The sequence below is a fragment of the Desmodus rotundus genome, chromosome 2, assembly GCF_022682495.2.
Source record: "Desmodus rotundus isolate HL8 chromosome 2, HLdesRot8A.1, whole genome shotgun sequence".
Lineage (NCBI taxonomy): Eukaryota > Metazoa > Chordata > Mammalia > Chiroptera > Phyllostomidae > Desmodus > Desmodus rotundus.
The window spans coordinates 116,924,563-116,938,749 of NC_071388.1; the positions used below are offsets into that span (position 1 = coordinate 116,924,563).

At 51.2% G+C, this 14,187-nt stretch overlaps 1 protein-coding gene and 1 long non-coding RNA gene across 3 annotated transcripts; one reads left to right on the forward strand and one right to left on the reverse strand.

Annotated features, from left to right (window-relative positions):
• The first annotated feature begins 535 nt into the window (after positions 1-535).
• On the forward strand, positions 536-2,725 carry TMEM185B (transmembrane protein 185B). 2 transcript variants are annotated; one of them, XM_045203063.3, is made up of 2 exons: positions 536-1,804; positions 1,895-2,725. In XM_045203063.3, exons 1-2 carry the CDS (start codon positions 1,302-1,304, stop codon positions 2,352-2,354), a joined length of 963 nt encoding a protein of 320 aa, XP_045058998.2. In that variant the 5' UTR covers positions 536-1,301; the 3' UTR covers positions 2,355-2,725. The 2 variants fall into 2 exon arrangements, with proteins under 2 accessions (XP_045058998.2, XP_024425480.2); XM_024569712.4 differs by having other exon boundaries at positions 538-2,725.
• Positions 2,726-6,415: 3,690 nt separating this feature from the next.
• Positions 6,416-13,703, reverse strand: LOC128780240 (uncharacterized). Its single transcript, XR_008426162.2, has 4 exons — positions 13,513-13,703; positions 11,729-11,879; positions 8,973-9,073; positions 6,416-6,674 (listed from the first exon to the last, which is right to left on the reverse strand). It is a non-coding gene; the product is annotated as an uncharacterized lncRNA (long non-coding RNA).
• Between the last annotated feature and the right edge of the window lie 484 nt (positions 13,704-14,187).

Here is a 14,187-nt window from a genome sequence, read left to right on the forward strand (position 1 = left end):
GAACTTGCTCAGGTTTCTTACATGGTTGAGTGACAAGACCTGGTCTAGAACCCAAACTTCTTAACCTCTGGTCCAGTGCCCTTTGCCCAACCTTGTTCTGCTAGAATCAGACTGGGGCAGGGCCAAATAAGCCAAAAGGAGGATAACGGGCATTAAGTCGAAAGCCCTGAATCTGAGTCCTAACCTGCTGGGTGACCTGGGGCAGGAAGGACCTGCTCTTTCGATATAGTTTTCTCAACTGCTCCCCCAAACCTTGCCTAGGGGCCCTTCAGGGGCTAACACCCTCCCCAACACCCGCTTCCACCTCTGAGGTGAGAGGGGCTCGTATAAGTAGAGCTGCTGCCTAGGCACTCTGCCTAAGCCACTTCATAGGCATTCTGAGACGTCTGCTGACCCACTAAATGGAGTCCAGCCCTGGGAGCCATCTATTGCAGGCAAAGCCCCGCCCCGCCCCCGCCACCCCCGCCTTCCCCTGTGCATTGATTCCCCATTCTGGCCTCCCTCCTTGGCTCAGGGACAAACCCACCGCCTGACTTGCACACACCTTCACACAGGTACACCAGCCGATGCATTCCTGGCTACCGGTACCCACTGCCTCGCTCACAAACTCCCATACTCCTCCCACCAACGAATGAAGACTCGTGCCCACGCTGTTCCCTCCGCAAAACAGCGAAGGAGCCTCACCACGGGATACTGAGCCCGGGGCTCGGCAGCGGCAAAGGATAGAGCACCCAGGGCGGGCAGTGCCCCCACCAGCTTCCGGTCTTCCTGGGCCCCGCCCCTAGGACGGCTGGGAGGATGTGAGCTCACTCCCGCCCCGCGAGCGGCAGGGTTAGGAAGCGTCTGCGGGAGGCCGAGGCAGCTCACTGCCAACCGGCCCGCCAGGGGAGTCAGCAGCGTGCCACGCCCCGAGCGGGAGCCTCCCGCCCCGGTGCCTGCCAGCACCACACGCAGTAACGGCCTTCAAAGCAGGTATGGAGTGAAGGCGGACAGCAGCGGGGCAGAAGCTGCGATCCGCTCTTAGACACCGCACCGTCAAGGCCCGTGGGTAGCTGGGAGAGTGAGGGTGTGCATGCCACGCCCCACCGCGCTTCCGGCGGGTCCACGTGACCGCGTGCGCACGTGCTCTAGCTTTTCGGCCCCGCCGGTGGCAAACTCTGCCTGGCTACCCTCTGCTGCTGCCCACCTAGAAGCTACGCAGGCCTGGCGGGGAAGGCGGCGGGCCTGGGAAGCGTTGGAGACTCGGCGCCCGCTGAGCAGGGCAGAGCAACAGGCCCGGGTAGGCAAGCGGCGGCTTTGCTATGAACCCCAGGGGCCTGTTCCAAGACTTCAACCCGAGTAAGTTTCTCATCTACGCCTGCCTGCTGCTCTTCTCCGTGCTGCTGCCCCTCCGCCTGGATGGCATCATCCAGTGGAGCTATTGGGCCGTCTTTGCTCCCATATGGCTGTGGAAGCTTCTTGTCATCGCAGGTGCCTCGGTGGGCACGGGCGTTTGGGCCCGAAACCCTCGCTACCGCACGGAGGGGGAGACCTGCGTGGAGTTCAAAGCCATGTTGATCGCTGTGGGCATTCATTTGCTGCTGCTCATGTTCGAAGTCCTGGTCTGCGATAGGGTGGAGAGAGGGACCCACTTCTGGTTGCTGGTCTTCATGCCACTCTTCTTCGTATCCCCTGTGTCCGTGGCTGCCTGCGTGTGGGGATTTCGACATGATAGGTCACTCGAGCTGGAGATACTGTGCTCTGTCAACATCCTGCAGTTCATCTTCATTGCCCTAAGGCTGGACAGGATTATCCACTGGCCGTGGTTGGTGGTGTTCGTGCCCCTCTGGATCCTCATGTCGTTCCTCTGCCTGGTCGTCCTCTATTACATTGTCTGGTCCCTCCTGTTCCTTAGGTCCCTGGATGTCGTCGCAGAACAGCGGAGAACACACGTGACCATGGCCATCAGCTGGATCACTATTGTCGTGCCTCTGCTCACTTTTGAGGTTCTCCTGGTTCATAGATTGGATGGCCACAACACATTTTCTTACATCTCCATATTTGTCCCTCTTTGGCTTTCAGTAATAACTTTAATGGCGACTACATTTAGGCGAAAAGGGGGCAACCATTGGTGGTTCGGTATTCGCAGAGACTTCTGTCAGTTTCTGCTTGAAATTTTCCCATTTTTGAGAGAATATGGGAACATTTCATACGATCTGCATCATGAAGATAGTGAAGATGCTGAAGAAACATCCATTCCAGATGCTCCTAAAATTGCTCCAATGTTTGGAAAGAAGGCCAGGGTAGTTATAACCCAGAGCCCGGGAAAATATGTTCCCCCACCACCCAAGTTAAATATTGATATGCCAGATTAAACTTGACTTCGAGAGTGCCCATAAGTATTTAGAAATCAGACACACATGCCCAAAATCCACGTTACTTTTGCCTTTTTTAAATCCGTCCCAAACCTGGAACTGAAAACAGCCTCCAAACACCGTCATCTCATGCTTTGTTGGAATTTGATGCCTAACGGTGACTCATCAGTATTCGCCATGGATGTAGGGGGTTATGTGAATATATAGCAGCGTGCGTGACATGTGAGAGAATTTGCTGTCCAGGTGGGTGCTTAAAGAGCTAGCTGGGAGCAGTAAGTTGAATTGTTTTAGTAGGTCCTGAAATGGAATAACTGTACAGCTAGGATTTTTTTAAGTGGTACTACAACTATTAAAAGTAGTTATAAAAAGTATTTTTATACACTGCTAGCCTAAAATTGTATTCCAGATTGTGCCTGTTGTGACATAATTGATAGCAAATGTAAAGAATTCTCTCTTCATTTCTTGTTTATAAACCCCATAGTTGTTATTTCTAGTGTCTCTACTGTTAAAATAGTTTTTCTTTGGGCTTTACTGATACTGGTCTTTGATAGCCTAGTAGGAGAATTTTTCTAATGCATTGAATCCATACGTATATGATATTTATGTGACTATTTTAGTAATGTAATATATTATGTTGAATTACCATTCTGTGCAGTACAATATGTTATGTTGAATATTTTTTTAAGTTTATATGTGAAGATATATGTCTATTGCAGATGTTCTTAAAGGTCGCTTAAACCATTCGTGGGTATTTAGTGTAGGGTCTGTCAAAGTACTAGGCATGAATATAGGGATTGAGAATCCCAAGGATCTTAATAGTAAGGTGTTAGATGACTCAGTCTGCACAGTTTTAAGTTCCCTCTTAGAAGAAGAGAGACCACCATCCTTTGGGGACAGGTGACATGCCCCAGTGTGGTGCCAGGCCCTAAAGTGACACTGAATCAGCACCTTGAATTTTCCCACACAGGTGGTAACATCTGTTCAGAGACAACTGAAGTAAGCAGCAAGTGGTCTGTGCATTTCTAAGGATTAGTTGGCCCGAACATGACGTGTTACTTGTTACCGGACAACTAACATAGTGGCCTTAACCAGAAATGGCCAGTGGGGTCAGGTATTATTTTAAGGTCCAAACTTTTTGAACTGTCAGCAACAAGAAAATAATAGTTTGGGGGTTTTGTTTGTTTTTGTGTTCTGGGGGCTTTGTGTGTGTGTGTTTAGTAAGTTTCATTTTTCTGTAATGCTGGTGATACCCAGGGAATCAGAAAGTCAAAAACCAGATCCTGGGAGAGTAATGTTCTTCTGACTGAGAACAAATAAATATTTTCAAAAGGTGATTAAAATAAAAAGGAATATTGGTATTATTATAGGGGAGAAGCCTGAAGAGAATTCATTTTTATTAGCAACCTAGTAAAAATTATCTAAATTGAGCTCCATATGAATTATGTAAATAAGTTACCGGGTGAGGGGGCATGCTGGCAACAAATGCTAGCAATAACGCCAGCCGTGGGAACCTGGGTACCTGAAAGCCTGAGGGTGCTGCAGCTCAGTGTAGTCAGCTAGGACTAGCCAAGGTCACGTACATGCACACGCTCTCAGTTTACATCAGCTGTCAGAATGTGGGAAGCAGACCTGAACTGCAATGGGTATAACATTTTGTAAGCAAAGATGCATTCATTCATTTTCTCAAATATTTGTTAAGAACCTACCTACCTACTCTGAGCTAGACATAGTGCTAGGAAGTGCAGATACATTGGAGAGCAATTCAAGTGTGGCTGCCCACGTGCACAAAGTGTACAATTAAAAGTGGCAAGAAGATAGGGCCGATCACAGCAGTCTGCCTGTGGAAGAGCCAAGAGCAGGATATGCATGGAAGGGTGATACTGGCCTCAGTGTGACCTTCAAACCCATCTTTGTTTTCAGGAGCCCAGGGTCCCCTGATCGCCCCCCATCCACAAGTCATATCTCAGACATGGACTTACCCTTCAGTAAGCTTTAGGAGTAGAAGAGAAGGTTGCTGGAGGAATCGATGGGCGAATTTGGGGGCAGCATGGGATCACCAGTACCTGCTGGCCAGTGTCACGCTAGGGGCTTACTGGGCCTGGAACAATCTCCTAACCTGACCTGCCTTACCTCCTCCTCCCCAAAGCAGTCTCGTGTTGGAAAGCCCATGGTTGAATGTAATTACAAGTTTTCTCACCCAGGTATGTCATCCCCTGTCAGACCTCTTTCCTGTCTCAAGAAAGTTGTTCAGTCTGCAAATTAGTAGTTTTGTCTGTGCCTGATTCCATGTACCTCTGACTGTTCACGGTATTTAGCATGTGTCAAATTCTGTAACTAGTTTTTCCTATATGATGCTGTATTAGTCATATTTTGCGGCAAGATAACCTCAAAAATCTCAGTGGCCTGCAATTACAAACTCTCACTCTTGGGTCTGCAAGTTGGTGGCAGCAGTTAACTACAGGTGGCGGGTCTGTTCTAGGTCTCCATAAGGCATCCCTATTCTATTCTGAGTTCCGGGTGAAGGAGTAGCTCTCCCTGCGGCTTGTTCTTTCTCACAGCAGAAGCATGGGAGGCCAAGCCACACCCTCCAAGCACAAATGTAGCCCCTGCTCACATATGATGTATGTCGAGTGTACTCGTTCTGTTGGACAAAGCACAAGGCCAAGTCCAACCTCAATGGGGTGGGCCAGTATCCACCCCAGGAATAGTAGTATAGTCTGTACAGGTGTTGCAAGATTGTTTTAAAGACAGGAAAGGAATCACAGAATTTGTGGTAGGTCATGAATGATTTTTCATTTCTGTTTTACAAACATTGTGTAATTGTTGGAAGTTAATTGTTTATTACTGTAATCATTAGAAGGGAATTGGGGAGGGGCAGGGGATAGGAAATTTGGGGCAAGATGAGGAAGACTCTGCGTTCAGACCCCTTGTAGACCAGAAAAGTGCAGGTGCCATACAGGAGAGTTTTGTGACAGTACCATTCCCAGGGCTGCAGGATGCATTGGAAAGGTCAAACCTGGGCACAGGCAGCCCAGCTGGGCAGGAGGCCCTGGGACTCGAGGAAGCAGTCTAGACAGGCCTGGGCAGCACACTAGATGAGCGAAGAGGCAGGCCTTCCCAGCCAGCCCTCCTTTGCAGTCTGCACGGCACGTGACATGCTCAACTTAGTACACTGTCAGGAAGATAGAGGTGGCTTACGGCCTGACAGGAAGGCTGGGCTGTAGCTCAGCGAGCACACAGGGATTGAGAGAAGTTCAGGCAGAAACCCAGGCAAGGTCGAACCTTGGGGACCACTGGTGGGGATGCTGTGGCTGGTGCCTCACCATTGGCCATGTGACACTGCCACCTAAATAGTAAGTGTCACCAGTGCCACGCCCTGCTGCCACAGTTATTCCTCATTGTCTCTGCCATGTGAGCCCGAGATTAAAATATTACCAGGAAGGAGGATATGATTAGGACACCTCAGGAATGCATTCATTCTGCAGCTCCCGGAACAGGAGGAGAGATTGTCTGGCTGCTTTAGCTCGAGGAGGAGGCAGAACTCTGCCAGAACACACTTAGTGGGGGATTTGCCCAAAAAGAAAGGGTGTCCAAATGCTGGGTAACCAAAGAAAATGACAGAGGTGTGCTACACCGAGTCCCTTGGCTGCCTGACACACATCCTTCCCCTATTCCACATTCAGAACCCTCCCCCGTCTAGCAGGCAGCGACTGGCCTCACCGACGAACTGTGGGTTGCCCCTTCCACAAGGGAGAAGGGGGGAGAGTCCTGAGCTGCTTCAACTACTTCATCCAACTCTTAATCTAGGACATTGGGAGTTGTCTCTTCCTCTTCTGGTTTTGTCGTGGTTCTCTCCATATATTCTAGATTGTGTGGCTTGAAGCTGACGACTACAGCATGCCTCCACAGTGTGGTCCACGAAGCCCTGGAGTCCGACGTCCTCCCCCAGCTAGACTTCTGGCAGAAGCCAGCTCTCTTGGTCGTCTTTAACCAAGACGACATGCTGCAGCAGATTGAATGCACAAGCCGATAAGAGAATGCAACGGCTGTCTATTAAGCCAGACATTAAAGCTTTGCAAAGATGCCAAACCAATGCCACTCTTCTACTCACCGATTTCTTTTATTTTTGGAAAATATGATTATTTTTAATTGTATACAAAGTGAGTATGTAATAGATTTATGGGTTTTTTAATGAATTAATACACTTTTAAAGCTATTGGCTTTAATTTCTACCGTGGTAAATGTTGCTATAACTCATGTAAACAGAAGCGCATTGAGGTCCTCAGCAATTGTTAAGAGTGGAGAAGGTCTCCTGCTGCCCTGTATTAAAGTGGGGGAAAGAGAGGCAATTAAAACGGGGTGAAATATATTAAAATCCATATGACATACCAGGGAAGGAGAAAATGAGAGACCGCCATCCTTTCTGTGAGAGATCAGAATGGTTTTGTCTTCTGAGAGAAGGCGAGACTCCACTGTCCTCCAGCAGCACCTTTGTCGGGTGGGTTATTTAACCCAGTGGGGTAACTCACCTTCTTTCCTGGGGCCAGGAGCCCTTTGCTGGTCCTGCTGGTGTCTGTCTCTCACTTAATGTCACCTAGAACTAAGAGGGGCCCTAGGGGCCTCCGGGGTTCTGGCCATGAGCCCCTTCATTTTGTGGCAGCAGCACTGTTTTCCCTAGAGAGCCCTTCGAAAGGGGCGGTGGTGCTGGCTGGGTGATTGACCCTGACTACCAAGAGGAAATAGGGATAAACAGTCACTGCCTCCAGGGCTCACAGGCCCCCCTCACTCTGTATTTTCAGGATGTCCTGTTTGCTACATAGTTTCACAAAAGGGCAGGGCAGGGGAAGGAAAGTGGTTTTGAAAGCTCTTTCCATAACAGCTGCTCAGAGTTCTCTGTCGGCCCACCCCCAGGCCCTCTGTTCTGCTCCTCAGCCTGTGTCACTCCTCTCCTCTGCCCAGGCCTCAGCCACAGCCAGACACTCGGGCCTCCTGCTTCCTCCTAGGACATCAGCAACACTCGTGCAGAATCTGAGGTCACGTGGGCCCTCATGTCCCTTGTCCCCCTCCAAAGCCCTTGCTGGTCCCCTTTACAGCCCTGTCACAGGAGACTGCTCTCATGGATGAGGGCCAACCCATTACCCCATGTCACCAGCCCACCTCCTCAGGTCTCCCCTCAGCCTGAGCAGCTCTCCAGGGGTCATACACAGCTGAAGTCCCTCCCCTCTTGGCCACTCTGGCATTTTGACCTGGTCTCAATATGGTTTAACTAAAGGCAGTGAGTAGTGTGAGGAGTTCAAAGACTTAAGGGAAACCTTTCCAGGAAGCCAGTTCCCCATCCCTGCCCCACCCCTCCCCCACACACACACAGGATAACCAGCCACCAATGAGAACAAGACCTGGTTCCTCCTTCCTGTTTGTGGCAATAGCCCCAGGCCAGGGCTGATACCCAGACAGGGCTGCCCTGACCTGTCACCCCAAAACCTGACCTACCCCTTTCCAGCAAGTTTAATGACAGGACTGTCTGGTTGCAGGGCGGTTGTTAAATATTTTGAACATCATTTAAGGTCCTTTCTCTACTCAAGGCCTGGCTTGCCCTTCTCTCCATTCCAACTGTGCTTAGTCTCCCACTTCATCCTTGGTCCCAGACTGGCTCTTGTCCCCTGGGACAGGACACCTGAGCCTGGACTCCTGGCTTACCCTGAGGACCAGGCCAGACTCTGCCCTACCCAGGGGTGCACACTGTGACTCATGAGTGCTCTATACCTGCCAGGTTACTTCCCAAGAGCTGGCAGATCAAGGCTATGGCTGCTTTGACCCAAGCCCCAGCTTTGGGAGGCCCAACAGGGTTGGAACATCCAGTCTGGGATCATCTCCAGTAGCTACCATCCTCCCAAGAAGCTTTGGGCAGAAGGCATGAGTGGGAGGCAGGGCCTTGCTTGGGATGTCCCTGAGGCCCCACCGAGCCAGACCTTGCTTGAGGAGCCTTAGCAGGTAAGAAGAGGGCATTTCAAAACCAGCCATACAGGCCGCCCAGTGCTCTACTGATGGCCTGGGCCAGCCCTGGGGATCCGGGGAGCGGAAAGGTCCAGAAAAGAGGGTGTCAGCCCCTTCCTCAAGACAGCATGCCCCTGCACCACAAGGTCAAGTGACAGCCAGCCATGTGCCAAAACACACTCAACTTTGGCTGCCAGAACAAAATACCATAAACTGGGTATGGTATTTTTATTACCATACAAACTTATTTCTCACAGTTCTGGGGGCTGGAAGGCGGAGATGAGGGTGCCAGCATGGTCAGATTCTGGCGAGAGCTCTCTCCTGGCTTGCAGAAGGCCACCTCTCGCTCTGTCCTCACAGGCAAAGAGAGAGGAAGCAAGCTCTCTGGTGTCTCTTCTTATAAGAGCACTAATTCTGCCACGGGGGCCCTGCCCTCATGACCTCACTAAAACTAATTCTCTACCTTCCAAACACCCCATTTCCAACTACAATCACATTGGGAGGCAGGGCTTCAATGTATTTGCTGGGGGGACAGGGACACAATTCAATCCATTGCACACATGAAGCCCAGAGACAGGGAACTAAGCCTCACATTCACTCAGCTCACATGTCCCGACCACTTACTGTGTACCAAGGGCAGTGGTGGTACCCGGATAGGAGATAACAGAAAATATTGGTCTCTGCTCCAAGCTCTGGCACAGGGCTGCTGAATCCCGTGTAGATTCCTAAGTGATAAGAGCACATTTCTTGTTCAATGAAGGGACTCTGGGTGAGACACTGGATGGGGGGCTCATCACCAGAAAGACCGAACTATGGTTAGAAGCTTAGAATTCTCAGCCCCCTCTCCCACCCTCTCAAGAGAGAAGAGAGGCTAGAAATGGAGTTCATTATTGATCCTGCCTACCTGAAGAAGCCTCTGTGAAATCCCAGTAGCATGGGGCTCAGAGAGCCGCCAGGCTGGTGAGCACACCCACTGCGGGACAGTGGTGCGCCCCAGCCCCACAGGGACAGAAGTGCCAGCAATCAGGACCCTCCCAGGCCCCCCACTGCATTTCTTCATCCGGATCTTTGTGTGCATCCTTCATCACATTCTTTAATAAACTGGTAAGTGTGTTTCCCTGAGTTCCGTGAGCCGCTCTAGTAAATTAATTGAACCCAAGGAGAGGGTCTTGGAACCTACCATCAACAGCTGTTTCAGCAGCAGCACAGGTGATAGCATGGCATTGCAAGTGGCATCTGAGGTAAGACTGAGCCCTTACCCAGTGGGATCCGGTGCTGTCTCTGGGTAGATGGTGTCAGAAATGAGTTGAATTGTAGGACATCTAGCTGGTGATGCAGGGAATTGCTTAATGTGGGGGGAAACCTTCTCAGTCTGATGACCAGAAGTGTCAGAGTGAAGTGTTCTGTGTGAGTAGTAAAGGAGACTCACAGAAAAGAAAGACAAAGGCAGACTGAGGTGAGTTTTTCTATTATACGAGTAGGCTCACTGCGAATGAGACATGGCCACTGCCCTTGAGAAATTCCCAGTCACCCACAGGGCACCCAGGCCTGAGAGCTGACACAGATATAGTGAGTGACACAGGTGCTGGGAGAGCAGGAAGGGATGACCTGAAACCCAGCAGGCCTCGGACGGTGACCCCAGGAGGAAGGAGGGGGCAGTGCTCAAGTGTGAGCAGGGCCAGCCTGGCGAAGACACGGAGGTGTCTCAGCATGGGTGGCCCGGGGGCCATGAAGAGAGAGGAAAGATCTGTCAGAGAGCCTTGGCGATAATTAGTAGTGTTAAACAGTAAGTTATGTCCTCAGAAATCCAGAGGTAGAATGATCATAGAACAGCGTTCCCTGATCAACAATTCACCAAGGAAGGCAGCCTTCGGTGTTTCTGCTGTGATGTCCTCACCCTCAGCTGCGGTGAGATCTGCCCCCAGGGTCCCCAGACACAGCTGCAGGTGTCACAGACAGACCCGGTGATGGGCTATGGAGGGGAGCAGTAGTTCCCCTGCGTGTATCTTTTTATCAAGGAAGAAAAGCTTTCCCAGGGGCTCCTCTGTCATTCTGCTAGGCCGGGCATGGGACACAGACCAAAGCCCTGGCAAGGGTGCGCTACCCCCGTGAGGGCGCCTACTGGTCTGTCAGGCCCTTGAGCCTTGAGGTGAAGTTGGGGGCAGGAGAGGACTGGGCCAGCAGGCAGGCAGAGGGGTGCTCAGGGTCCTTCCACGGCCCTTGGGAGGGACCCAAGGCTGGGACAAGGAGCGAGCAGAAAGAAGGAAGCAGGTGGGTAGGTCAAGACTGGCCTTGTGAGCAGAATGTTGAATATCCAAAAGGCTGTGGAAACTGCCAAAGAATTTAAGCAGATTTATGTTTTAAAAGAACATTCTGTCATAGCAAAAAAATTGGGAAGTACCTAAATGCCCAAGAATTGAGGATTAGTTAAATACATTATACATACAGAGGCTGGAATATTATGCTATCTCTTAAAAAGATGTTTTACAAAGAGTTGTCAGTGTTTAAGAAAATTCAGTATGATACTAAATTGGAGGGGGGCAGGGAAGGAAATGCTGCATACAAACAATGTTTAAAATATTCATAGGAAAAGTGCTGGAAGGAAATAAAGCACTGGTCCCGGCACTTTATTGTTCTACTTTTCTGTACAATGAGTGCGTCTAACTTGAATGTTCAGAAAAGTGAGTACTTTTGAATCTCGACAAAGTCCAGTTTTCCCAGGGACGGTGAGTAAAGGAGACGGAGAAAGGTATGAGAGACGTTTGTGTGGAGATCTGGAAAGAGCTTAGGAGGTGGGAGAAAAAGTGAGGAATTTAGGGCAGGCTGAGTTTGAGATGTGACCCAAGGCGTGAGGTGGGGGGCAGACAATTCAGGAATACTTCCTGATGGGGGATGATGAAGGTGTTTTCAGTCAGGGACCTCCGCGTGGAGGCTGGAGGGCAGCAGCAGCCCCCACAGGGACCCCTGACCCTGGGTCCCTGTCTCAGGCTTCCCCTTCTGCTCCCCCACTGGCCTTCCTTCCTCTGGTTTAAAAAAAAAAAAAAAAGCCACTGAGTCACCTGTGCTGTACCTGAAATGGCCAGCCTCTGGTGCAGCCTGCAGTCAGTACCTCAGAGAGGGTCTCCTCTTCACCCCCTCACTTCCTGGACCCCGAGCCCAGCCTGAAAGCCCCAGATCCTCACAAGTCCTGCTGACATCTGCCCCAACCCAAAACACTGCTTCCAAGTCCTTGAAGCAGTTTGTTCAGCACTGGAGAGCGTGGCTGAGAGGGTTATCAGCACTTCTGGGAGTCAGGGAGTGGGGTCTGCCGCACACTGACTTGTGCCCCTTCATTAACTTTGGCATTCGGAGGCCACACAGGCGGGGCCATCAGAACTCACCTCCACCACTCCAGGGCCACACAAAGGTCTTGGAAGAAAGAGCTCTGGTCAGGGGCAGCAGGACAGGGTTTAGATGCCCCTGGAGATCCGCTGACCCAGGACAGGCCACTGACTTTCCTGAGCCTTGGGGTGCAGTTAAAAGAGCATCCACCTATGGAAAAGTTTTGTGAGAATTGATTTGAGCCAAAATTTTGAGAACATGTCTGGTTGTAAGACCTCAATGGACTGAAGAAATGCTCCAGAGAATGGCATTTTTGCAGTTTATTTTATACATTTAATAAATGAATTAATGGATTAATCTATCCATTAGTGATAGAGTAAGGAAGTGGGAGAAAGCAAAGCAGAGCGATCTCTGAGATGCGATAAAAAGCTAAAGTGGAGAAACACATACTTCTTTCACATGGGTGGGTACGGGGTAGTTCATAATGAACGTTTATAGCACATAGGATAATGATAAAAACGAGGGGTTCCGTGGTCTAATGCTTTGCTGTTCCTTGTGCTCTGACGCCAGTACTTGTGCCTGCCAGGGACTAGCAAAGAAAACTACTCCGACCTTTCAAAGGTATGTTATCCTAGAAGAGCAAAAACAGTGCACCGGGCTCACAGAAGGGAAAGACTGACCTTTGCTAAGGAAGCTGTAGGCCTGGGGCCCGACTACCTGCCAGAACCTGCCCAGTTAGGAATTTGAGATCAGCCCACCCCGTGTGGTTTCTTCCAGTCACTGCGCCTGCCACGTGGTCCCCCTGAGCTCATCAGCTTTATTACACAGCCCTTTTTTCATTCAGGATCAACTTTGTAAGATCACCACAGGGGTCACCACTGTGAGAGGTGAGCCAGCCAGCTCAGTTGGGGCCGGGGGTTGAGACTTGAACAGATTTGTTTGGAGGACACTGTTCAACCCCAACAGGAAGGGTCACAGTAAGCGGCCCCACCTTCAGGGATGAGTGAGCAGCAGGATTTCTGTCAGTTTGGGGAGACCATCTCTACTAGATGAGCCACCTTTCTTCCAGCTTGTCTGGGGACCCTGCTCTCCTTTTAAGATTTCCCTCCCTGGGACGGGGCAGCAATGGGGTGAGTGAGGCTGGGCTTCAGCTCCCTAAGTCCCTGGACAGCATCTGCTCACAGCATGCTGAGCAGGGAGCCCTTGCCTGGCAGAGGATTCACTGCTGGCCCCAAACAACGCCCATCCCCTTCACAGACAGTTTACATTTCACCTGAGGGCCCTACAGGTAGGACACCTTCTCCTGAGGGACACTCTGATCAGGAACCTCAGGCCTCCAGGTTGCCCTCTGGTGGAACTATGTTGGGTTAGGAGGTCTTTTTGCAAATCCCATCCAGGTAAATGCAGCCCCTATTATCAAGCTGGTGAAGTAGAGAGGCAGGGCTCTGGGACCAGGCAAGGCAGTCAGGTGATGGGTTGCATCCTGTCTGCGGAAGTGCCAGAATGAGGCCTGTGTCACACACACACCGCACCCTGCAGTGGCCCAGGCGAATGGCGGAGCCGCCCTCAAAGCTCCTCTTCCAGATTATCATCAGCCTCACCCTTTTGCTAATGATGGCAACTTCCAGAATCTGGCCATGCCCTGAAGGCACAGGGTAAACCTGCAGGCTCACCCCAGTACGCTCTCTGTTTTGGTACTACTGAAGGTCAGCAGGTGATAGTAAGAGTCCGGCTCTTCCTTGAAGTCTCAGCTTCGGCACCACCTCCAGGAAGATTTCCACGGCACTCCTGCCCACTTGGAATGGATGAGCCATCTCTGGCTTCCTCACCTCAAAGCACTTACCCTGCTATCGTCACCTGATCTGCTTCCTTCCAGGGCAGGGACCTCCTCATGTGCCGGACTGCCACTGCCATCCCTAAATCAAGTTAAGAATAAACAGATGGGTGAAGCGGTGCATCTGTGCCAGCTCCTGAGAAACCTCTGGGTTGTCCAAAGGGAATAAGAAATGAGAAGCTGGAACAGAGACAAGGGAAGCTAGGGGGAGCAGGAATGGTGAGAAGTACCCAGAGTCCCTTGGCAGAAAGTCAGGCTCAGCAGGCAGGGCAGGGCAGCCACTGGGAGTGGCAATGGGAGGGCAAAGTGCGATGCCACAGGAGATGGGCAAAGGCCAACCAGAGCGACTGACACATACATGCCGGGTACAACCAGGCACCTCCCTGGGGTCGGAGGGTGGCATGGAGCTGCAGAGGGCTTGCTGCTTCAACCCCAAGAGGCCTACTAGAGACTGAAAGTTTAGTTCCAGGCTCCGGGGACAGAACGAAGCCCAGGGTCCTTCAGCACGTCCTGGACCTTCCATTTCCCTGGACTGAGAGGCCTCTGCTGAGGCACACGGACCCTTCTGGCCAGATGGAGCTGCAGTTGGGGCTGAAGCCGGGGCCGACCCTCCAGCCACAGTGGAGCTGGGCCTGGACATCAGCAGCCCACCCCTGAGTGCCCTGTCTACCTGTGAGCCACGGC

What these genes read in the sequence shown, in the direction of transcription:
- TMEM185B (XM_024569712.4), top strand. Translation starts at nt 1,302, where the DNA reads ATGAACCCCAGGGGCCTGTTCCAAGACTTCAACCCGAGTAAGTTTCTC.